Source organism: Ooceraea biroi, chromosome 7 (genome assembly GCF_003672135.1).
Source record: "Ooceraea biroi isolate clonal line C1 chromosome 7, Obir_v5.4, whole genome shotgun sequence".
NCBI lineage: Eukaryota > Metazoa > Arthropoda > Insecta > Hymenoptera > Formicidae > Ooceraea > Ooceraea biroi.
In genome coordinates this window covers 1,925,041-1,951,916 of record NC_039512.1, presented here as the reverse complement: position 1 = coordinate 1,951,916, position 26,876 = coordinate 1,925,041, and the positions used below count along the sequence as shown (strand labels likewise).

The 26,876-nt window shown below is 41.5% G+C and overlaps 1 protein-coding gene across 20 annotated transcripts in view; it reads left to right on the top strand.

Moving 5' to 3' along the window:
- LOC105277680 (plasma membrane calcium-transporting ATPase 2) overlaps window positions 1-24,993 on the top strand; it is an 81,754-nt gene extending 56,761 nt beyond the window's left edge. For 10 of the 20 annotated variants that reach the window (XM_026971242.1, XM_026971239.1, XM_026971240.1 and 7 more), the window contains one exon: window positions 44-556. In XM_026971242.1, coding sequence (XP_026827043.1) covers window positions 44-556 — 513 coding nt within the window. Of the gene's footprint in view, window positions 1-43; window positions 8,513-9,784; window positions 9,854-10,421; window positions 17,050-17,743 lie in introns of those variants that run through there. The other 10 variants (XM_020031086.2, XM_026971243.1, XM_026971249.1 and 7 more) reach the window with 9 other exon arrangements.
- Window positions 24,994-26,876: the final 1,883 nt, after the last annotated feature.

The following is a 26,876-nucleotide window of genomic DNA, read 5'->3' as shown; positions in this document are numbered from 1 at the left end:
GCCTCCTCGCTTCCTGATAGAACGTCCTTCCCTGTTTTTGCAGCTTCGAGTAATCAGAGCGTTCAAGTCGACTCTGGAAGATCTGGAGGAGCGTCGCTCTGTCCATAGTTTACACAGCTTACACAGTATGCGCAGTTCACGCAGCCACACCGGGCCCCGACCACTCTCTGACTTCACATACATTGACGAAGACCCGACAAACACCACCACCGCGCAGAACGCCGCCTACAAGTCCTCTAATAGGAGTGCCGAGCCGATGATGAGTCAGGATTACGAGACAAACTACAGAGGATACTCCAGGATGCTCAACAGCCCCGCCTCGCCGTTGTTGCTGACTGTGACCGGGCCGGCGAACGCGTGCAACCATCATTACACCACTATCAATACCGCCACCGACAACCGATCCCCTTCCAGTAACGCCCTCAATCAGCCCCTGAGCCCCAACCATACGGCGCAGAGCAGCAATCGAGACAACACTGGAAACTCCCTGCTTCTAAGCTCCAACAACCTGGTCCTACCGGAGTTGACTAAGCTCGTGCATGAGACCAGCATTTAAAGACTTCTTTCACCTTCTGCGTAACTTGTCTCATTCCATCTCTTTCCGTCCCTTTCCCTTTTTTTGCTATCTCGTTGTCGAATGTCCCCACTATTGTCGATTCACCAGAAATTTCGTCGTTTAACAGTCTCTTATCCATCTTGTCTTGTCCTTTGGTTCGATGTTCCTTGTCCTAATTCCTTCCCTCATCAGTTCTTTCTCTTTTTCTCTCTTCACTCTCTCTCTCTTCCTTTCTCTCTTTCTCTCTCTACTATGTAGAGGGACTTGTATATATTCTCCTTACAGTCGCATTCTCGCACGATCCGCGAGATTTTGGGCGATCTTGCAACCGCTCATTCAATCAACAAGTGAAGAGAAAAATTATCGTTTATATGTTATATATAACATATATATATATATATATATATATATATATAACATATAAAGATATGGACACATCCCTCGTCCGTATTTTCTCTTTTTCTTCTTCTTCTCGATCTATCGTTCGTTTCTCTTCCTGTCTCTCTTTTTCTAGAACGTACTTACATGTTTTTGCTCACCAAATTCTGTGTACCTCTGATCATCATTTTCTCTTTATCTGTCTTTTTCTCTCGTATCCCTTTCCTCCACACGTTACCCTTGCCGGGAACTTCTTACCACTCGCTCAATGGGGACGACGGACCTTGATTTGATCTCAACGAAGTCGAAACGCGCTGAATTATACGCCTACACACACGAACATGGCGCGACATTCGCAAATTGCGTTGAAATCGAGGGCTTTATGGTGTACTTAACGGTGCGGTGATCATGATGTCAGAGGGAGGGGACAATTGCGCAGATGGGGATATTTCACTAATCAGATTATTGTATTATATATTATGTCCTATGTAGGACGCGGATCATCGCGATGATTTGCGAATGGCACGTTCTCGTGCATGGGGTATATATACTGTCAGATGTATACAGGGGTTCCGCTTTATACCGCTTCTTTCCTGTATCCTTGACTTTCTGTGTACCGGATGAAAGTACTATTTTTGTAATTTTAGGTTTAAGCATTTTGATGTCCCACGTTGAACGACGGTGAGACGGGCTGCAACGCAATTCTGTGATATAAAGAAAAAAAAAAGAAAAAACCGGAAGAGAACGAAATCTTTAACTTTCGTGGAATATCACTATCGCGAAAGAATATTTTGAAGAGATATTCGTGAGAGTAATTAACGATAATCAGATAATCAATTTTTTTATCGGACTTACAATTTGCGATATATTTATAATAATATCATTTTCATCATCTACACAAGTTTTAAATGGAGTGTTAATTAGAAGATTACTTGTAAATGTTGCTATGGGATGTTTCTGAACGCACGATCATCACGTTTTTCAATAAAAAGATTTTGTATATTCCGTTTAGTTGTGTAAGTTGTTACAGCCCGTGCAACGCCTGATATTAATTGACTAAATTTATTAATTGAAAAGAGATTGCATGATTATTCGTCATGAAAATAGTATTTTATCCATATACTTGACAAATATAGACGACGCTTAAGTGCTTGTTCCCTTATCAACTGACTTCTTTTACACAATCATTTACTAATTTACCTATCTATTTACCTATTTGCACTATTGATCAGTAATGGACAATTAAAAGAATGTTTGAAAATCAACACTAATTTTCCATTTTTAATTACAAAAGCATTGTTTTATTTTAATAATAAAGAGATCAATTTTTCCGAAAACATGTGAAATTTTTTTACAATTTGCAATTTTTTTTTTATTAACATTGACACTCTCAAAGAATTGATTTGCGTGGAATATTTTGTTTTTCGAGCAACCTTGTTTATCATCTTCAATTATTCATCAATTTGATGGTCAGTAGTGGTCACCCATCACTCGTTTGCTTGCCTGTTTGGGATTGAATGTGAATGTGTCTGTTCATTTGATGACTGTGCGCTGTAATTGATGACCTAGGTTGTCGAAGGTAACGACGATGTCACTAACGCCAATCTATCTCGACAGAGATAAATCCTCGCGGACTAACACTTCTAACTACCCATCGTGAATGCGACTAACAATAAAAAAAATGCGACCATCCCTGTCTCGGGAACAAAAGATGCGCGTTTCGGCATTGCTCGATCGCGATCCATAGTCCAAAAGGTATCCGAAAAATCTATATTTACCTCGCATCTCGAAAATCATCCCGCTCATATGCCGGGGAATGGTTTTCTCTTCTCGGGGCTTCAATGTACTTACACCTTCGTCACCGTGCCTCGATCTCGTTTATTCTTATGACTTTACTCACGTCACCCTCGTAAGCGGACTTGGTTTTACGCGTTTCGAGACCTGGGGCGAGAAGCTGAGAGAAATTAAACTTGAAACTGAAAAGGAAACGCGCAGAACTTTTGATAAAGATGTCATCCAATTATAATCAATTTTCACAAAATTTTCACAAAATGTGTTCTTAAATATATAAATTTAAAATGTATATACCAATTTATATAACATCCTAAATCACTTTAATCTAACTTTTAAATGTGCCATTGGGGAGATAACCAGTGGAATATCTATCGATAAATAAAACTTCTTGCTATATCTCACTTTTATCTTCATTACAGAGAAGACCGCATCTCCTTAAACGTGGGACCTAAAAAAAGATCCATTTTATGATAGACCCGGCACCGATCACAAGTTCTCCGTCTCGAATCCTCTTTCCGATGTATCTTCCTTATTCTATGACCATCCTCGAGCATCATTCATCTCCTTCTGTCTGTTTTTCATTCTTTATCTCTTTCTCTCTCTTTCTTGTCTGTGTGTCTTCTTGCCGTTCTACTTTTCTTCGAAATACCAAAACTCTGTCAGTGATCCTGACGGTCAGGACCGATCTATCTCTCTTCTCTCTTTTTCTCTTTCTCTTTTTCTCTCTCTCTGTCTCTTTCTCTCTCGACTGCTCGGGACGAATCGCGGGGGCTCAGAGACATGTTGGGAAGCGTCGTCCGACAGAGAATCCCGTCCCCACTTTTCGTTCGAGTGTGAAAAGGAAAATGAAAAAGGAGAAAAACGAAAGACAAACACTGTCTGTCTAAACGTTCTACTGACAAACAAGGAAATTAATTATAATGTGACCGCGAGTTATATAGGACGGTTCGTTACCGATGTTCTTCGTTGCCGGAAACGACAGCGTCTAGTGTGATCGAGCGGCGAGTTATATACGCGACGACAACGTACGATGATGTCGTTACGGACGGAGAGACGGAGAAGCACTCTCGCTCTCGATATTACATAATGTAAGTTTTATTTAATTTTACGTGTATATCCTCTCTCTCGTCGCTCTTTTTTTTATTTATGAATCTTATAACTTAAAGTATAAAGTAAATACTGTCCTGCAGGGATCGCGAATGCGCCTTTTAAAGAACGCGTCGACCGGCATTCCATGGAACGAATCGCCACCGCGTAAATTCGTACCCGCGTGAGCGAAACCGACGTAACGGAAATTCAAGCTCTGACGCTATGCAGTTTACTGCTTCATTTTGGTTTCTCGATCCTCACCTGACGACGACAAAAACGATGTGATGTGCATTTTTTTCGCATAGCGTAGCGAAGATTTAATTTGGTATTACGTCGATTTCAACCCCCGCTGGTATTGTCTTACCACGTTTCGTTTCTCCGTAAGAGGAAAATATCCTTCAGCTAGAACGAAGAATTGTACTTAATATCATCGGATCTTGTTCTATCTCTTTTCCTCTATCGTTCGTCTTCTCTATCACTTTTCTATTCTCTTTCTAGTTTTCTCTCCCTTTGATGTGTCTTCCTCAAGTTGAATCAAAGTCACTCGAGGGGCGAAAAAATCTGTTTTGTAGAGGTAATAGAGATTAATTGCGATGCTAGAATAGTCTTGACTGCACTAGTCTGTACAAAATTAACAAGTGATAAATTGTTTATTCAAAATTACATTACAACATTATGGAAAAGGGCAATCATTGATTTTACTGTTGAAAATCATTGCAATTATCCTAGTGTCATAATTATCTTGCCTCTATGTATCTTTTCCCTTCCTCTTGAGGATCGACGAAATATGCGAAGCTCGATCATCGGAAAACGGAACGTGGTTACCGAGCATAATATTTTTTTCCAGTTTTTTAATTTCTTTCTTTGTAATCAGCCACTTAATTACACCTATACCGTATCGAGATCATTATTCTGACTAATTGTCGTTGATTTTAAATATGTCTGCTACTGCCAGCGCGTAAATACACGTCGTGAAGATAAAATAAAGATACAAAAAAAGAAAGAAAAAATGCAAACACAATACAGAATTAGAAGGAGCTGTGAAAACTTAGTCGTAGGTCTTCTCCTGGTTGCGACGTTCCGGCTGCCCCAATATAACGCGACGTAAGGGCTCCCGTTGAGCGAGTGTAAGTGATGCAATACTCACCAGAAATCCTAAAAATCATGCATGTGAAGTATTGTTTAAAAAGTACGCAAGCAATGCATAATTGAAATGAAAGACAAACTACTCAAGAAATTCTCGGGATATCCGTCTTGATTACGTAGCGTGTCCACAAAGTTTCTTCTTAGTGTTTTAGAGACGTAATGTCTCGTAACAAAACATTCTTCCACTTATTTTCGCATGATAGAAAATATTTCTCTTATAACGTTTTTTCGTGAGGCTGTTATAACTTTGGATTTGCAACGGGATATTCCAAAATGGTAGAACTTGAGAGAGAGAGATCCGAAAGGTTCGGTAATTCTCTTCAGTCTCAGAAATAATCTCTCGACGCAACAGGGACAGTCCTTACGACGTGGGCCATCAATCGAGTCTTGGCGCATGCCGCTCTTTCTTTCTCCCCCAGTTATTTCAATAGCATCGAATTAGAGCTCCGTTCGCTCTCAACCGCGTGTAAGGCTTGAATTACGTTTTTCGCGTGACAATTCTTCGTGCTAATTGGCTACCTGATTCGGAAAGTCTAGGAATTCCGAAAGTCCTAGGAATTTCCTTGCGGAATTCAATAAATTCGCTATTGTAACTGATTAATGATGTTCTTGCATGATATATCTAATAATGATTCTCTTAGCCTTTCTTATTTAGAGACTTCAAAGCTTTCCAAATTTTCATTTTGATCTAAATTTTATTGTTTTGAGTTCCCGTAATTTTAATTTTTTATTCAATATTTTATATTTACGATAATTTGTTCTGTTTAATGTGTAATTATTAAAGAAATTAAATTTAGAGAAGACGGGAAGCAGACAAGAAATTTCATGACATGGTGATGAAGTAATTTTATTCGCGGCAAACGTAATGCGGGCCCCACGAGGCTCACGAAGCGGCGCGCCCAGTGTGTTCGAACGCATTCGAACGATCCGCCGGCTATTACTTCCGGCGCGATCCTGCGGATTCCGATGCACACGTGTATCGGCTTCCTTCCGACCGGTGCGATAACGAAGAATCTCATTTACAATCGCAGCTTCGCGCGAGTGCGCGATTATGATTTGCGGCGAGACACGCGTGATGTAGCAATGTGTACGCGCGTCTGGAGACTTATAAATAGGTTCGCACAGGCTGTGGGTCCGTGTCGAATCGCAATTTGTAGCAAACGAGAGAAGACATCCTGATTTTTAATATCGACGCATTATATTAATCTGTTACTGAAGAGAACTCTATAGCAGATATACATATAATATATTATAAAAATGTATAGTTGACTATTGATTTAATGATACGCATAGGGAATATATATTATTATTATTAATATTATTAATTATTATTATTGTTATTATATAAAATAAAGTTTAAGACACGTTAATCAAATAACAAGTCCGATAGAAGGAGACCAGCGGAGAGGGTGGTATCTTCGGATCAATCTCGTGTACTTGTTTGTTCTTTTTCCCGTTCCCTTCTCTTAACTTTCACTTTTCTCCCTTAAGTTTCACTATCGTTTACCACCCCCTCCGCTTCTAAAAGCAACCGAGGTACGTCGCATTACACCCTCGATGAATCATACGACTCGCTTTTAGTCTCTCCTGCGCGACGCTGATTGCAGGGTGAACAAAATAAAGACAAGAAAAAAAGAAGTGACGAATACGGGATTCGAAGTGCGAGATTCGGTAGAAAACGGAAGAGAAGGGAAAGAGAATAAAACGTGTGTGCGAGATAGAGGACCGGGAGCTATCGGTCCCGCCAAGATCTTTTCTCTCTCTCTCTCGACTCGTAATTACGTTATTCACAAGAACAAAAAAAGCTGCACAATGATCGACTTGGTCAATAAAGCGATGCTAAATCTTTTCCACGCTTTGGCTTGTTGCTGAGTCTTTGTCTCTCTTTTTCTCTCTCATGGATCCGGATTGATTACTCTGAATCATGTCCCAACCGCTCTCCTCCCTCCTGCATCACGCTATTGCGCTCGATTCTCCTATAATAGATTGTCTCAATCCGTTTGGAACACTTCCGGACGACGCATATTCTTTACCCGATCGGCTTTCGTCGGTTAGGCCGGCAGGAAAATACGCTGCATCGAGAAAGTACGTCACGATCGATTTAGACTGCGATCTCATTCGAATCAGAATCTCATTCGACGATCGCATTTTGGATCATTTACGTAATAGGATCGCGATTGTCACGCGATGCGTTCGTTCGCAATCAAAAATTCGTGCAATGACCACGACTGATTTACCGGCGATGTCGATCACTCTCGAGCCAGGTTTTGAATCAGGCACGATTATTGATATACGTGAAACAAGTGTAACAGGACGTTTGCGTCGATCCTTCGATTGTCCGATAGCAATCTTCATTACTCTCGATTTACTACACTGACTACTATACGCACATGATCTTCTCGATGATGTCTCTTATTGATGCATCTGAAGCACAGTAACGATTAACGACAAAAATTATGTCATTATTATTACCCAATTTTCTATATTTCCGTAATTTGCTATTCTAATCCAAAGTGTCCGTCAAAATGTAATCTGTCTTTGTGGTACTCATCTGTTTCGCCAGTTTATTCTTGCTGACATTTTTTACCTGCACCGCGTTTTGTATAATATAAATTCATTCGCAATTTCGATATAAAAAAGCATTAATCATCGATAAAAATATTTATTGTAGGTTTAGTCCATCGATATTAAAGTAGCGCTAATTTTTTACGATTTCTTATTATTATTTTACTAATATCGATGGATATGTATAACTCTTCGAATCGAAATCACTGAATTGTAAATTTACAATAGCTGACAAAAGAAAATATGCTAATACTTGTGCATTACTTTAGATTAGTTACAAAAATCTTATTGAAATTCGTTTTGATATTACATTTTGGCGGATCGTTGCGGATTCTATCATATTAAGAATCTTGCGTGATGAAATATTCAACGGATAGGCTATATATCAATTTTACCTTCTACTTTGAACGACCACAATTTATGCACATCTTTTTTCCATAATTCCATCTGCTCACCGACTTATACCGACTCTCTGTATATCTCTCTACGTCTTTGCGCTTGTCTGTCTGTATATTGATTCACTTTGGCACGGCACTCTCGCTCATACTTTGTCCCTTATCAGAGACTAAATTGCACCGGTAATCTCGAAGAAAGCTAATCTAGAAAAATTGACATTTTTCTATTTTCGTTCAGTTTCGATTCTTTTCGTAATATAATTTAGACGAAAAAGATTGTGTCAATTGGAATAAATGTGGCAATATTCTGACAGCAATATTTCATGTGTGCCTTATGTACTGTAATTATTTAAAAAATTCAAAATGTATAAAATTATAAATTTGCAAATTTTATTGTTTTTGCAGACATTTTAACAATTGTTGTATTAATAATATTGGAGACGATTTTTCGCAACTGAAGAGATTAACAATGTAATTAGTTGAATGCAGAATATTGCGAAATTTTCAAGAGCAATATCGGTGCAATTGGCTCCACAACCAGTTTCTAGTCGAACAGATTCGATGCGCGGCTCGGCTTATAAAAAAAAAAGAAACAACAGATCCCTTACAGCGTTATTCCGTAAAACTCAGCTATCTAATTTATCTCATGCGTTTCGTGAAGTTCAAAATTGCGATTCGTGTGAACGAAAATTTTTTAAGATATATCGGAAATACAACGGTGTTTTTTGAACGGGGAGAGTCCTGAAACCGACATGAGAAGAAAATGCGACACCACCATCAAATCCGATTACTCTTACAGTCACACTAATTACTTGCGCAACATCAGCATTTCAATGAGACAAACCGACGAGAATATGTCACCCTTAACCCTCAAGCTCGCGTTCCGCGTGAAAAATTTTGTTCTGATCCTTAACCGATGTGATGGAAAGGACCTATATGAAAAAATTTCAGAATATATGAAAAGAAAGCAAATGATGAAAAACTGTGTGCGAAACATTGTTGATATTTTTATAACAAAGAAGAAAGAGAGAAGAAGCATGTTTATTTCAAAACTTCATTAAAATATAACAAGTGTATAAGTACTTTAATTTATAACATGGAAATGAATTCTGGATATACGTAGCACTATATATGATATGTTTATTCCAAGCATAATTGAACTCTCACTTTGTAACGTTCGTTACATTGCGATATATATTATTGCATGGAATGTAATATTTACAATCCAGTCGTACAATATAGGCGCTTTAATATGATTTGATAATATGATCGTAGGCCCGCGATGTTAAAATAAGTTTTAACTTTTATAAAATTCCATTGCATTAGTTAAGAGATATTAAAATTTGAAATATTACAATATTACATATACATGTTAAAGATATTTATTCATATCACGCAAACAATTATGAGACTTTACAAGAAATTTTTCAAAGTTTTTAAAGATTTTTCATTCGATAACGTAAATTGGTATATCCTACAACAGATTATCGATATACGTGTGATATCGGCGTAAAGATTAATTAGTTATGATCGATATTATAAAAAGCAAGAGCTTGAAATTAAAATTATGTCGAATACATCTCTTTTTCTCTTTTCTCTCTGTCTCTCGATAGTCTCGAGAATAAATTAAAACTCTTACACCAATATTGCGCTCGTTAAGTAATTGATTAACTAATTCAATTTGAGATCAAATCAAAATATAAACGTACTTCTACGTCACAGAGAAGAAAGAAAAAAAGAATTAAGTCGCCGATGTTTGGCAAGAAGCAAATGTATATCGCTTGAGGGTTGAAGAAGTGGTCACGCGCGATCCGATCGTTCCACCCTATTGTAACCATTATGTTATCCTTTACTCTTGAAGGTGATAGGTGGCGAGTTGCAGGAACGTTTGATACCGGTACCCTACAGCAAGAGTTCGACAGACCAAGCTGTAAGCGCTCCTCTCTCTTGCTCTATCTTTTCTCTTTTTCTCTTTCTTTCTTTCTCTCTACTCTATCTCTTGTTTTCTCTCAGTTTCTCTTTTCTGTCTCAATCTCTTCCGTTTCGCTCTCTGTGTCACTCGCCCGTTTGCTCGCTCGCAGCTGCCTTTTAATCCTACGCTTTTACACGCTTCTTATTCTTACTGACCGTCTCTCTCTTCTTTCACTTTCTCCTTTCTATTCACGTCTCACCTCCTCTCTCTCTTCGTTTTCTTTTTCTCTCCTTTTGTGTAAAGTATTCGATACGAGAGCGCGATGTAAAATCATAATTTGTGAGATTCGCTTTATGTACGACTTATGTATTCAAAGTGGTTCTTACAAATTTTGGATTCGATCCACTTTCGTTTCGAGATCTTTATACGTTCCTTTCGCTTTCTTTCTCTCTCTCTTTCTCTCTCTTTCTCTCTCTCTCTCTCTCTATCCTTTCTACCTCTTCTTCTTTCTTCTTCTCCTCTGTCGTGATCTTTCTGTTTATCTACGTATACTTCCCGCTTTCTACTTTATACTGTTCTACAATAGGATAATATTACGGCTTGTACTACTGGACTGGGCAGCCTTTCCTGCCCTCGGCATCAGTACGAAGGAAAGGTACATGTTTGTGTTAATCCTTGGTATTCCAAGCTTGTTCTTGATACTCGAGGTGCGGCAAGGATTAGCGGTTTCCGAGCCTACATTCTCTGCGCAAATGTTGCTTGTAGCGGCTTTCGTTGGCATACAGCACTAATTTTATTTGACATAGTGAGCTACTTTTGCCGGAAAGACGCCACTCCAATTACGAGATTCTTCACGCGAGGAATCTCGAAGAAACATTTACGATGCAGAGTTGAACGTCAAACATGAAGACGATCTTGAAAAGCGAGTAGAATATGTGGAAAACAGGAATCGATCCTGAAAAAAAAGTGATATTAAATACATACATTTTTCCGATTTGTTAAAGAAATTCGAATGCTTTTCGTGAGATTCAAGTCAGCCCCCCGGTGGTACAAGTCTGTCTCTCCCTGCTCTATTCTGAATCCTCACCGCTTCTCTTCGTCTTTCACTCCTCGCCGCACTCGGAGTCCTGTGTTTTCGTAATTTTACGGAACATCGTGTACTCGTCGTGTGTCTGTTATCTTACTTTTCTGCTCTGATCCCGCCCGATCACGTTTCTTCAATTAGGGATCGAAACCGTTGTTATCCCGATGAGTGTCATCAGTCGATGCTCGATGGACAAAGATCCAATAATTTGTTCTTCCATTCGTAACATCGGAAATTGGATTTCGGTTTCGATCACTATGAAAATCACGATCGTATATTCCTTCGACATGCATGTCGCACCACCCGCACTTTGTAATCCCAGAGATCCCCTTCTGCTCCTTCAACTCTTCTTTTCTTGCTTCCAATGCATCATCGGTCTAGAAGATCGCCGCATCAAATGAAAACCGACACTGGCGAGGTGCCCGCGGCGCGGATCAGTTAGAGAGCCGAGTTGATCTCGTTAGACCGCAATTAGGATGACTCGTTAGGGTCTGTTTTGCGCGCGATCTCACGCCGAGTACGATCACACCGAGATACGATCACACCTGCTGCATACCGTTGCATGAGAGAGACGCGATGCCAGCGATATGCATCCCTGAACGTGGAACTATGGCGTTGTAAAGACGCTTTGCCTGACCTGTTGCCTCACCTTGTCGCTGCAAATTATTGTGTAGTTGTGTGTTAGATACGTGGCGATCGAGTGTCCGTAGCTGCAGCTTCAGTGATCACGACGCGAACTATGCGAAGTTTGCACGTGCTTTCGTTGTCGCATCCTGCAAAGCGATGACTAAACGTTGCGTAGAAAAAAACGCTTCGTTCCCCGTCCGAAACTCCACCGTTTTATCGATCGATTCTCATTGATGCAAGAACGTAGGACTTCCAACGTAGTGAATTAAATTTAAATAGAACGCAATTACGTTTGCTTGTTCACTCGCAGTTTACACACTGCAGCACGTTATTTCTCACGACGTGTACATTACAGAAACAGATGTTTGTAATCAGAAATTAAAACTGATGTTATTTTGCCAAGTTTAGATGTCGGCGCAGTAGACACACAAAAGAGACTCTGTACTTGTAGTAGAAATAAGCGTGCATGTGAAAGATATTTTCTCTTCCGTATTTATAGCATCGAATGAGCTGAATTCGGCCCGGAGTACATCAGTTTTATTTCTTGATACCGACTAATTCAGTGTTTTAGCGAGAAGACTCTCAATTGAATTCTACGTCGCCACACAATTTGATGGAGTGATGTTATATGAGTGAGTAAGCTCGTTTCCGAGCTTCTTGTCACTGTAAGAACTTAATATTGATAAAAGATCTTAATGGAGAGTCCTCGTCAATGGTCAGCTGCGAAATGAAGATCTTGACGAGGCGCAATTACTCAATACTAGTATACGTATACGTGGATGGTATTATCGTTGGCGAGTAGATTTCATCATGGGGTAAGGTCCTCCAGAGACAGGAGACCGACATCGGATATCTTGCGTATTTTTTCTTTTTTTTTTCTTTACGTGTCTTCTTTTCGTGTATATTCTCGTCATTCTGCCCTACAGTATATTATCGTCTTTACTCCCTTAAAAAAGTCCTTCAGACACTCGACGAAGATCGATGGAACGTTATACGTTCAGCATTATGCTGCCGATCAATCAGTCGATGTTTTAGTAATATCTCGATCGCTAAATAAGATAACAAAAGATCTCTCGAGAGAGGGCAGAGATACGAAGAAGAATGTTCGAGACGAAAACTTTCCCGATGGAGACGACAAAATCGTAATTTGATCGGTATTTTTTTTATATTACTGCAGCAAATAGAAATTATTTGTTTGATGATTAAAGTCACTCTCTACAAATCAGAATAATTAACAACGAAAAATATGGCTGATTATCACAAGCCTTGTAGACTCGCGAATCACTGAATCGGCAATGCAATACAGTTATTGGATATCGGAAGTCAACCTGAACAGGTACGTTCCCTCTTCAAATTAACTTCCAGAACAGACGGATGATCAGAAGATTTCTTCCCGAATACCATTCAGGAATACCGTTTTCCATATTTCGCTTTTATTTTTTCTCTCTTCTCTCTTCTTCTTTTTTCTTTTCATCCAAGCTCTTCCAGCTCGCTCTCTATTCATCCTAAAGTATCCGTTCCTGATCCCACGTGGTACTCGATACGACATACCGCCTTTTTCCGTTGAGAGAGTCGTCGTCCATTGCAATACGTATAATCGGCAGAGCGCATTACTTGGCGTAGCGTGCATGTTGTTCCGAGCCAAACGCAAACGCAAAAAGAGAGCAGACCCGTATTTAGCACGAAGGCACGCGCGCCCGAAGAAGACGCGCGTGCGAGACCAGAGGGAACCCGAGGATGTATTCTTCGGGGATCGTAACCGCGATCGTCGCCGCGAAACGCCAGTGGTAACACCCTCCTCATTGCGTAAGTATCCTCTCTTCAATGTTGTGCAACGACACTACCAACCCTGTGCCCGTCAGATCGGGCGAGAGTCACGTAAAAGCGTGCGAGCGAGCACGTGCCAGCGAGAATGTCCAGGCAAGAGCGCAAGAAGGGACGAAAGGAGGAAAGAGAGTCAAGAACGAGGGGTAGCTTGCATCCCCATACCCCGCTGTCGACCATGAGGTGGCTCTCTCTTGGCGGGGGCGAGTCTTCGAAACGGTAGCCTCGACCTCGTTCAAGCATACGTTTTGCCGGGCACGCAAACTCGCCAAATGCATGCAGCCGATCGTAGCCTAGATCCTTTCACTTTCTTTCTTCCATTTTCTTTTTTCTTTTCTTTTTTTTTCGTGTTACACTGGGCTGTGTCTTTTGTATCGTTTGTGTCGTGTGGTGTCATGCTCGATAGTTTCTCCACGAGTTGCTTGCCGTTGACGTGTTTCTCGTTTTTTTGATGCTGATGACCTGGTCCGCTTATTGTACACTCTCTCTCACACACGAGGAACGTCGACAAAGCGTACCCCCGCATACAGAGTGCATCCTGTTTCTTTCTGGCATCTCGGATACATGTTGCCAGATTTGTGCATATCTCGAGCAGCCAGCCTCTTCGAGGCGGATCACGATAGGAGCAAGCCGCAAGAAGATGCATCGATCCTCTCGACGCGTTCGCGAACAGGAATTTAGAAGAAGGTGGATGTCTATCGAGTAATGGATACGAGTCCTCTTCTCGATAGAGGAACGAGAAGTACCCACCAGAGTCTGGCAGCATCTTGCTGCGTTGGTTTTGCGTCACAGGCATTCGTTCGCTTGAATTTCCTAATTAGCGCGCTGCTTAGGATCGCAAACTCTCAATTCGCGATACTACCATTTCCCGATGTAAATAAATATGTATACAGGGTGGAGTTAAGAGGTAAGGCCAGAGCTTTTTCTCACAGTCGACCCTTTGCGTTTCGCATGATTCGCACGTCGACACGTCATTGCTGAACTGGCGTCCTAACGCGATTCCTTGACGAAGGATTCATTATTTAATCAGTTGCCATTGAGGACAAAATTTTGATCAAGTAGTTGGCTCGAATCGAGGATCGAGGATATAATCTCGTCGTGCAAAAATGTTGCATGTGCTTCCGATCGGAAACAGCGGAATTACAATATTGAAAATTCAGCCCGTCGAGATTATTGCTGATGCTCGATACGAACTAACGACGAATTAATAAGATATTGGATCTTCAATCTCTTTCGAGACTTCAAAGACATTCGCCGTTGGCGCAAACCGCAGCTTCTTGTCGCTTTTGTTCGGAAGAAGCTGACGCAACGAGCTTTCCCATACCACATCACGTTGCTTGATCCAGTGAAAGTCCAGACTCTTCTCGCTCGCTTTCCTCATCTCTCGCTTCTTCTGTCTGTCTGTCTGTCTGTCTATCTCTGTCTGCTTATCTGTTCTATCTTCATCTTTATGCTTCTTTCTCTGTCTCTGTCTCTCTTTCTCTCTGTCTTTCTCTCAATTGTTGAGGCTTCTCCGACGCTACGAGAGAAACAGAAGACGCACTCTGTATGACCGCATAAATGTCCGCGCCGATTCGTCCCACATTCGTCGACGAATCACAACCAGCTTCGGCATGACTTCCTTGAAATGATGCTCAATGTATCCTGATGATTGTTGATGTTCACGAAAAATTGATTGAAATTTATTTTACGACATGAATTCCTCATCTTTAAGGATAAATCGGAGAATCACAGATTCTAAAAACTTTGATTTCTCACAGATTAAGCGTTTTTAATTTCTCAGATATAAGTGTTTTCGATTTAATTCGATGCGATATGTCTGGCAGGTTTGCTCATTATAAATTATAATTACGTTCCAACTTATCGCAATTTATATATCTGCAGATCTGACCGTCACTGTGAATCTTTGTGAATTTTTTGCTGCGCAAAAACCCCGAAGGAAGTGACGGCGTTGCTGGGAACTCGTCGGCAGATGCACAATGCGGATCGCGCGTGCGATGCACTCCTCGATCATCGTGATCAACTGTAAATCATTGGCCGCGCATGTGCCAGTCACGTGACTCAGCTTGGCGATCTATCGCGTTCGCATATCCGCATAGAAGAAAGGGCGCAATCGTTCTTTTTTTTTTCCTTCTGATTTCGAACTCGGCTGGCAGCAGCTTTGTTCCTCAAAGCCGTCGACGACACTTGAGAATAGAGTGCCGGGACTCGATTGTGAACATCCTTTTTTCGAATTTTTTTCCGTTTCGTCTGATAATCTATAGTATCGATGGATGCATGCGGTGTTGCGCGGCAAATTGCAAGCATAGTTGCAGAGCGGCGACGTCGGTACGCACGTTGCATTTCTTTGCAGGCCGCAAAAATTCATTTCAGCCGAATTGCGAGTACTAGAAGCGGAACGATCAACAAACATGAACTGGGTTGAGTTTGCAAGAGTGGTAATCGGCAGTAGGAATATGTTCCTTGACGAATGCACAATCGAATTTTGCTTAGCGAAGATAATGGCCAAGTGTCACAAATGGCTAACAGCAGAAAATGTGCATTAAATTATTTAATTATCGTTGTCATACTTCGTTTTTATTGTTTAAATGAGATTTCAGATTATTTATTGTCAGCCTATGTGGTATTTCGGCTGTTGATTTTCGAGTAATTAAATACAATAGTAGTGACCTGTTAGCTTCGGTCAATACTGTAGCGCAATTATCGTTAAATATATTAGAAATTCGCATACTTCAACGATTAATGCGATAAACCCGGTTTCCAAAGTTGATTACTCGAAGATTACCGAAATTCGCCGCCAAAAATGAATTGACTACGTGCCTACTATTGATTCCTACGTTTGCTAATTGTAAGCTCAGCCTGTACAGCCTGACACCTCGAGTTATTAAAATTGATGCCAGAAGAGCGATATGCAGTACCTTGTGGGCTTAACATTTTGTGGACGGGAAAGGCAGTTTTGTACATTTCCTAAATTTTCAATAATAAAGTAAAGTAAGGTGTGAAGATAATGTGTGCGAGATCTAAATAGAATTCTACAATCTTGCGTGTTGCAAATTAAAACAAAATACCCAAAATTTTAGTCCTCTTCTTATTAATTATACCAAGATTATTGCAAATAGATATAAACAGATACAAAATTATGATTGTTCTTTATTCTTTCTGGATTATAGTCGTGCCTTTCCGTGTGGGCACACGTGTATATATTCTCGGGCGTTTAATCTCGCATTTAACCGAGGAAACACACCATGTTCGCCATAGCGTCGCCCGTTCCCAATGTGTTAAGTTTCTTTAGCGCCTTGACGACATGATCGGATCACGAAGATCGTTCTCTCACTCTCTCTCGAAGTAAGTATGCCGAAATCGCTAAGATACCTCACACGCAATCCTCACAGACCACTCTTTCCTATCAGCCATACCGACGCAGCTGCTCCGAACTTTGTGTTCTATAACAATGCCTTGTTCCGCAGGGCGATCCAAGCCCCGCTAGTTATGTGATATCTTGTGGCATCGCTGCTTTCTGTCTTGTTTACGTATTTACGTATTCGAAATGGCGGGATGAAAAGCGAATGGGGATCTCGAAGTGAATCGGTTGTTATGGTAAATTCATTTATCTAATTGGATGCAATAAATGCAATCGTTCGTTAAATTCAGTCTGAATAATTAATCGGTAAAAACCAAAGAAGAATTAAACAATGAGGATTGGGCAACGAAATGGAGTTGACAAACAAACTTTGCATTGTAGATCCGATTCATCCCCCCATTCCATTCTCTCGCCGTTGCTATACGTACAAATATCTGTACAGGGTGTTCCAAGACTGGCGCGTTATCCCTTAACGAAAGCCTCCTGGACGTGTTTGAAGTCGACTTTATTACAAATCGTTCTCAAAGAAATTTTAATTGATGGGAGACTGTTTATCTGATTATTTGATTGCTGAATTACGAAGAGAATATTTAATGTTAATAACGAGAGAACTCTCGAGAATTGAATTTTCATGAATCGTAGATGGATTTCATTTTTCAATTACGAAATCGTGAAGATTCTTAATTTGATAACGAAAGATCGACTCCAAAGCGATAAAAACTCATGGGACATAACGGCGACAGTCTTGCGGACAGTCCGCATCTGTACGTATCCATTGTGCATATATATATATATATATATATATATATATATATATATACATATATATATACACAGTGTCGCGGCGTTATGAATTCCGCCTGAACCATTCTCCTCTCTATCTCGAGTGCGTGTGTCAGCAGCCTGCAACTTGCTGTTGCGTGTGCCTGCTCATCATCATCGCCGTCGACCCCTCTTACTCGTCCCTGATAGAACAGACTGATCCGACCGGTACCGGCTTTCCAATTTGCAGATTCGCGTAGTGAACGCATTTCGGCAGGGCCTAGACACGCGCTACGGCGAGCACAGCACCACCACCCTGGCGGAGGTACTGAGGAAGCAGTCGTCCCTGAGCAAGCGACTCTCGCAGACGAGCAGCATCGAGTACGCCGACAACATACCGGACGAGCTCACCATACCGGAGATCGACGTCGAGAGGCTCTCGAGTCACAGTCACACCGAGACTGCCGTTTAGAGGCGACGCCACCGCGTCGTCGATAGCGACGCCTATTACCACGAGTACACCGATGACGACGACGATGACGACGACAACGGCGACGGCGACGTCCTTGCCACCCTCTCGTCGCCTCCCCGTGGCCGTCGGTTGTTCGCAGAGGGAGCAATGGGCTCGCAGGACGAGTGCGGGATCGAGAGAAACAGTACAGGAGAGAGAGGGGGTACGGGGAGAGAGAAGGAACGGGGGATGTAGAGCCCGTTTGCGGTTGTTAGGGTCGAATGAGTGCGCGCGAGGGGGGATTATGCAGCCCTTCTGCCATCGGTCCCCAAAAGGGGAAAAATCCCCTCGCAGTAAAGACGATCACGGCGCAGGGCATGATAGGAATCAGCGAGATCATCGTCGCAGATCGACGACCGCGTCACCGAGCGCGGATCCGGAAGTGCAAAACATCAATTTAAAACAAATATATATATTACCAAAGTAACAAGCACCACTGCCTCCCACACGCAGTTCAGTTGTTACGTATGCGCCCTTACGTTTCCTCACCGTACCGCCTTACATCTCTCTTTCAATCTCTCACTCTCTCCCTCTCTCTCCTTTCTTTTCTTTCTCTTTTGTGTTTCTCTCGTGATCGTGTGTATGTGCGTGTTGTGCGCGCGCGTGTGTGTGCGTGTGTGCGTATTGTTGATCCTTTTGTTCCTCGACGTACCGCTGTGTGGAAGATGCGCGACGATGGCCGCACTAGGGAGGAACGCAAAATGCGGAGGGAAGAGAAGAGAAGAGAGAAAGATGACAACTGAGAAGGGGAGAGGGAGAAAGAGAGAAAGGGCTTCGATTTAGAATTTCGAAATGTGGATAAAGTACAGTTTCGTACTTTGATGTACATACTGAAGAGTTATCGTTGACTCCTCTTTCACATCTTTATCCCTTCGTTGCTTTCTCCTTCGGCTTCGTGATTCTCTTTTTTTCTTCACCACGTGTTCTCTCCCCCTCTTCTCTCTCTCTTATACTTACTCTTTTTTTTCTTCTCTCTCCCTGAGAATTCACTTTTTCTCCTCTTCTCTCTCTTTGCGATTTTTTCTCTTTCCCTTTGTCGCTCTCCCAATCTCTCTTGCACGCGACTTAAAGATGATCTAGTCACTAGTTCGTATTACTCTAATACTTCCGTGAATATACTCTGCACTTGGGGGTGCCTTACCGAGAGAGGAGAGTTTGAGGAAGAAGGACAAACGCGAGAAACAGATCTGTGTAAAAAGTGTGCAAATTGTTCTGTAACGTTACCGCGTTGCGAAGTTACACGAGAAGAAGCGAAAGAAGTATTATTTCCCGAGGGGTGAAACGGGGCAAGAGGAGGGAGAGGGTACGGGGAACGCGTATTATGATGTAGTCGCGCCGATTCTTCTTCTTCTTCTTCTTCTTTGCCGGAAGACCGCGGATCACGGAATCGATCGCCATGACATTGCCATTATTACGCTTAAATCGATATCAAGATTCTTGGAGGCGTAATCACACGCGCTACGCACGTGCTTTAGCGATATGTATAAATATAGCGAACGAGAGGGAAAAAGAGAGAGAGAGTAGAACCGATAAAGGCAGGACGACGGTCGAGCGGAAAGCACACGCATGCACACAAAAAACTTGGAAAAATGGGACGGACATACGCGAGAGCGGACGGTGACGTTTAGGATCGAGAATACCGCGTTTAACCGACAAGTCGTCTCAATCGCTTCATCGCCGAGGGACCTAAAGCGACCTAAATGGAAGAGGGATACACAGCTCGCCCCCTTCTGGGTACGCCAGAAAAACAAAAAAAGCAGTAAAAGCGAAAAGAGATTTTCGTTCATCCTGTGACTACATTATTCTCAGGACCTATCGGTTTCACATGTACGCGTAAAAAAATATATATATATACATAAAAAATTGCATATGTATATATATATATATATATATATGTAAAATTATATCATTACAAAGTGATAATCCGTACTTCGTGATTGCGGCGAAACGTGTTTCTTTACGGCTGCAGGAGAGCAAACAAAAAGAAAAGAAAAAGGTGCTAAAGAGAAGTAAACGGAAAAAAATCAGGGATCGCTTTTCTTGGCGAAGTGACTAATGATAAGAGCGATAACAGAAAAGGTGCAGGATTCCGCGATCGCACGATTACGCGATTATGATCGAATCGCCATCGCCCACCGGACCCCGACGTAAACGTTGGCAATATAGGTTTATTATACTTCGTCGCGTAAGTTTTACGTTTTTAAGTGCAAAACCGCTGCCAAATAATAAAAAATAGCGAGTAACATGTGTACGAAGTCGTGTCTCCATGAAGTCAGTAGCCGTATTTTGTAGTTTTTAGCAGTTTTGTTCCTCGAGCGCCCTTTCGTGATAATCGAGAGAAAGAGAGAAAGAAGGGGAAAGAGAAAGAGTGAGAGAGAAGAAACGATATATTGAGAGCAGAAAGGAGTGTGCAAAAAGTGTGTAAAGAGACGAGAAATGACGAAGGGAGAAAGAACACACAAAAGTACGTTAAGTAAAACGAGAAAAAAGAAAAAGAAGAAAGGGAAAACCGTGTTTTTCGAGTCTTCGAAGTACCTAAGTCAAGTTATTTACATCGTCATCGGTTATATTACGAGAATTAACAATGAAAAAGGAAAAAAAAGAGTATAAGTAAAGCAGAGTTCTCTTTAGGTCCGTATATAGTATAAATATAATAGGACTTCGTTTGAAACAGGCTTTAAGAGGCCTATTTACTGCACCTTATTCTAGTCTTAAGCACTCTATATGCCTTACACTGCCAAATAATAAAGACGCGCTGTTGTTACGTATACCTTTGTGTTACACACACGCACACGCACACGAACACAGACACACATATACACACACGTATCCAATGAACATAACGAACACGCATTATCATCGTCATTATTATCGCCACTGTTTATCCTCGCCATCATCGTTATCATCACGATATCACCTTGTTGTTCTTCTTCAACTCGTCATCGACATCCTCGCGGTCATGTTACATTCTGCGTGATTTTTTTAGAAAGCCCTTTTATTCCGCGCTTTAGATGCGAGAGGAAGGCAAGAATACCAATCTGGAGCCACTGTTAATTACACGAATCTTGACGAAGCAAATCCCCAAAGAAACAACTACCTTGAACGACTGTAATTTCTGGAATTCGCGGAATTTCTATCGTGACGTTTGCTTCTTGGAGTCGAAGATACTAATTTAAGCGTGACTGTCAAGATCTAAAACATGTACGGAAATTTAGGACTTATGTTACTCAGACATCTAGACATTTTTAGAGCAAGTTTGCGGCTTTCATATATGCGCGGACAGTCTTTACGCCGAGTCTTTAATTCTGATTAATCAATTTTCTTTTCGCTCCGAATTAATCGTAACGATGAAGTTCCGTGTCTCTTGAAAAGAGAGGGTGAACAGACGGCGTTTAGTTGTGATCGCAAGATCAAATCGCTTGTATTCTCAATACACGTACACGAGTGACACGTACACGTATACATTAAAAACCCATTGATGCATACATAAACATATATGTATATGTATACATATACATATTTCCGTCATCTATTCCGTCGTGATTTGCAATTGCATCATCTTGCCATTCTCGATTATGTTTTCGTTTTCTTCTTCACTGATCATCGGCAAAGTGTCGCGCGAGTCATCCCGTCCCTTATTAACCAAGAGGAGCATCGAGAATATTTTTATGCGCCTTTAACGCGGCTCTTATATTATATCAATGTACTTGAAAACGCATTTCTCTTTCGCGCAGTGTATTTAAAAAAAAAAGTATCTGCGTAGCTGTACCTCCGACAATTATGTCTTAATGCGGTTTAACTAACGAATACGAATAACTTATTGCTGCGATAGAGCTCGACAGTCGTTTCACGGGACGATCCTGGCTAAGACAGGGTGCGCAGGATGTCTCCTCGATTTTAATTTTAACGACAGACCCTTCGACAAAAACGAATTCAATGTCTGCTCGTGAAAATTTCGAGGAAGAACTAAGTACTCTGCTTTTAAAGCTACCATTATTATCAAAAGTCTTTGGAAAAATCCAAGCAAAGTCAATCGAAGAGTAAGATTATTTATCGAGAAAAGGAAAGAGGGAACTCGGTATCTTCAACATTTCAGCTGGGAAAAAACGGGAATTATTCAAAGTTGATCGACGAGTCTATCGTTAAAGTTGAGCCTTAAAGCTGAGGCTTCTCTGCGAGCCGCACAGTCAACGCGATGCGGGAAACCGTGCGTCGGCCAGGTTGCTTTGCGCCGCAGAAGTTTATATTCTTGTCCGTGTGTGTGTCGATATACATAGTAAGGGTTTATTTGTAAGCGAATATAATTGATTCTCTCACCGAGCCTTGTAAATCCGCCAGAGCTGCTGGGAAGTTCTAAGATCAGCGTGCTTTCACTTCTTCACCTTCTTCTCACTTTCGTAGGCTTTTTCGGTAAGGAGAAACAAAAAGAAAAAACAGAACTCGTTGATGTGTATCCGATCAGTCGTTTGAAACGACTGATGTCGATGTGTAGTCGGCTCGCCGCCGTTGTTGCGTCCGCGCGTTCTCAGATATTATAGGCGATATTGTTAATTATATAGAAACGCGAGCGTGGGCCACGGACGAGAGCCGATCTGCTCTAAGCCTTGGGCCCGGTTGCACCTTGGATCAATCAGAATCCACCATTAAACCGTGAGGAAGGTATTTTGCGCGTATCACAGAGTGATCCATAACTGGCTGTTTCTTATCAGTTTTGAATGCACACGGACGGATAATCTCGCCTGCCGAAGCATCATCATCAGCGTCGTTTCACGATATCGAGCAGAGTTTAACCAGACGCATTAATTAATAAAGAGACGATCATGGATGTTGCAAATTAATATAGTTAACGTTGCCACTTCTTTCGGGAAACGCGTTGATTCTCCATTCCCTGTTAATTAAGTCGATCGATCGAGCGACAGACGAGAGTCGCCAAGAGGAGAAAGCTCAAGGTGCAACCGGGTTTCGACGGTGTAACTTCCGGTCGATTGCCGTTACGGCCGAAGACGCGGCGACGATTCCGGGTCTTCGCAGTCCGTTGATCGTGTTCAACGTCCGCGTAGATCGACCCTCGACGTGTCGCGTGTCGACTCGACGACGGTGCTAACCCGTTGGCGGGCCCCGCGTACGGACGTTACCTCATATAGCTCTACTTCCGATTGTTGCAGCGAGATTGTCACGAGTCGTCTCGGTTGGCGCCGAGTGCCTCCGCGCACGCCGCGCTTTGTTGCGTAACACGGCATTCTGTGTGTCTCTTCCGAGCTGCGTTTTTCCTCGTGCGATCATTCGCACAAGATGTTCCTTTCTCTCGCTCGCTCGAACAAAACTCCGAGGGGTCCTTGTAAATAGCGCTAAGTAATGTGACAAATGGTACGCTTCCCTAAAAAAAAGTACATAGTGTTATATCTTGAGCACGCGAGCGTTGGATTCAGAGGGGGTGGGTGAACGCCAACGGGTTAACGCCGTGGTGCGCCATGGTCGCGAGAATTCACGGATGACTCTCAGGACCTCGTTAGCGCGCGCGCCTCGCGTTGCCTCGAGCGTTTGTTTGTGCAATTGGCGTGACGCGCCTCATCTTGGGGGATTAGAGCGTGGTCCGAGTGACGACGGGGTTGCGAAATCCGCAAAATTCGATTTTGCTGCAAACAAGAGCGAACGTCACACCCCACGCGATCGAAAATATCTGCTTCTCGGTTCTCCACGCTTACTGTTTTGCGAACGAGAGAAAGCAAGAGCCGCGGTGGCGAGAAATTCGGAGGGCCGCGGGGGGTTTGAACGTTGTAACAGTAATCGCACGAAATGTCACTACGATCTATTCATCGTCGTTGTAAGTCATTAATTCCTGCGTTGGTGTTAAATTAAACAATCGTCTACTCGATAAATACGCGCGCGGATTAATTAGAGGCAGCTGCGAGAGCGAAGGAGGATTTAAACAACATTCGGTGCTTTCGATAACAATTGTATTTCAATAAATGTTGATACTCTCGTTTTGCGGACATTGATACGCGATAGCGCGTATTTTATTTTCTCTTTTCGCGTAGACGGACACGTGTACTGTAATGTCGATCGCGTCGTTTAATCAGTGGCTACTCGGCGGGCCGAGTATCCCGAATTACGCGATATCGGTGCGAGCAATGTCGTTATCACGAACCAACTGCGCGCGCATTTACGCAATTGGGCACAAGGACAGAACGGGATAATCCTCCTCGAATCGAAGCTGAAGAGCCGAATGGAGAGAAGACAGAATCCTCCCGCGTACGTACATATATAGACTTGCGGATGCGCGAGAGCATCCGGCAAGATTTGATCGGAGTAACCGCCTTCCGGGTGCATACTCGGGACTTGCCGCGGACTAAAGTACATACATGCACGTATATACGTCGCCGAATCGTGTCGAATACATGTACATACATAGATGTATATAGGCATCCGTTATCAGTTAAATTACAGCGCGCTTCGAAATCGAGAGGACTCGAAATTACTGTTCCAGTTCCGATCGCAGGGTGCTTGGTAGCGAGAGAAACGAAAGAGATGTATGAGAGCAGAGAGAGAAAGAGAGAGAGAGACAGAGAGAAGTGGATGTGTAAGAAAACTTGTTAGATATGAGCGGAGAGCGAACGGGGCGCGACGAGATATATCTCTGTACAATGTGCCGATGACACGTAATCGACATATACATAATAGGTATTATATATCCGCTGTGCGATTACTGGAATTTGTTTGTAGCTCTCTTTGAATCTTCGTTGTTTGCGTACGTTTACGGTAGGGGAGATGAGGGGGAGGGAGGAACGCGGAGATGAGGGTGTATACACGGCGAGGGATCGTCTCGTGCGGCGAGAGAGAACATACACGCCGATTGTAAAACTACTTATTATTATTACTTAAGCGAGTAACACACATTATTTATTGCGGTTAAAGTGTGGTGAATTTTAGGGAAGTTATGCAATTACGTTTCGCCGAGTGCAAGACAAGAGTTAATAATAAAGGAAAAGAAAAAGAAAAAAAAGGATTTGTTTCTCACGACGTGCAATCAATTAACCGAGTGTGAAAAGTGACACTTATAATAATAATAATAATAATAATAATAATAATGGTAATAATAATAATAATAATAACAATAACAATAACGTAATAATAATGACATGGACACATTATATATAAGAGGGAATAGAGATAATGATATAATTATATTGTGAATTTTGAACTTGCGAAAGTCTAATTAAACGTTAAATAAATAAAATAGTCGATTATTCACAGCTGTCGAGCGAGTGTGAACCGATTCTTCCTTTTTGTTTCTTTGTTTTTTAGTTCGCTAAATTCTAGTCTATCGATCGACGAGTGATCGAGATCTGCAGATTGCCATCTGCTTTGATTGTTTTCCGAATTATTCTCGCGGCAGGTGTGCACATGAAATTGAAATCACTTTTGATGCACCGATTTATAAATGTGGTTCAGTTTTCACGATCTAGAAGGGTGATCCGCGAAGGATGCATCCCTTTATCTCGAACAAGATTAACATACGTTTGTTGTACGCAATATAGCATGTTACATATGCATAGATGCCTGTAAGTATATATATATGGAGATATATAATACAAATGCAAATATAAATATGAACATATATAAATATAAATACGAATATGAACATAAATACATATAAATACGAACACAAAAATGCAAATATAAATATAAATATATATATATATATAAATACAATTATATATAATTATCTCTACAAAGATGAAACTAATCCCCATTATAATTAATGCGGTGAAATATTTCATGTTGTATGTGGAACGTACCTTTTTCCATATAATATCTTATCGAGGCAAACAAAGTATAAAGCCACATTTGATTTGATTTGATTTAAAAATATTTCGCGGCATTCATTAAAATGGGTTGTTTTATATGCATAGGATGTCTTAGAAATTGCATGCAACTCATCTGAAACAGTTGATTGTTTCGAGACATCGTTAAATATGCAGCTGTCGAGAATTAAAGGATTTTGGGGAATTTGGCTTCGAAAATGTATATATACATTAATAATATACATAAATCTTGTTGTTCAGTCGACGTTCGATGACTTTTAGTAGGTACTTAACTCAGAAGCCGAGTTGCGCCAAAATTATTTAATATTGCAAATCAAAAAGACCAAGTTTCAGTTAAACTTTGAAAAACTCGACTGCAACTTCCGAGACACCCTGTGTATGCTTGTGTACATGCGCCCGACGTTATACATAAATAACGTAGCTTTAATGTATTTAAGGGATCGATAATTCGATGGACGAGAGGTGCTTAAATACTTCCTTCTCGAAAGGACATTTAATTACTCTCCTGCGTTAATAATTTCGTAAATAATCGTTGATAAAAATTGCGGTTTAGAATTTAGCGATTGTTCTTCGTAACAGCGATCAGATCAATGCGAGCAATCGTTTTGACTCGAGGTTCAGGAATTAAGCTTCAATTTAAATAGCGGTAGGCGATTGACACGTTGATTACCGTATCACGTTATTGCGGTCTCTAGCGTTACTTGACGAATTATTCACTTAGCTTTTTCAGGGTATCGCGTTCCTTACGCCGCGAATCTCCCGACGAATTGTTTCGACCCGACGAAACACCCCAATTTCACGCAAAATCGGCGTGTTAACGATACATGTGTTGACGATTTGAGAACAGTCATCTACGAACTCATAGATAGCAGTAGTTTAAGATTTAGTTTGTAATTATGGCAAGAAAAGGAGGATGAGATAGTGTTCTGTGCTGCCGATCCTTATTTGTTACTCACTATAAGCAGGCTTCGATAGTAGACCATGTAAAAAGAAGAATTTAATAGAGAAAAACGCCAAGTATAGCAATTTCGAACACAAATTTCCGT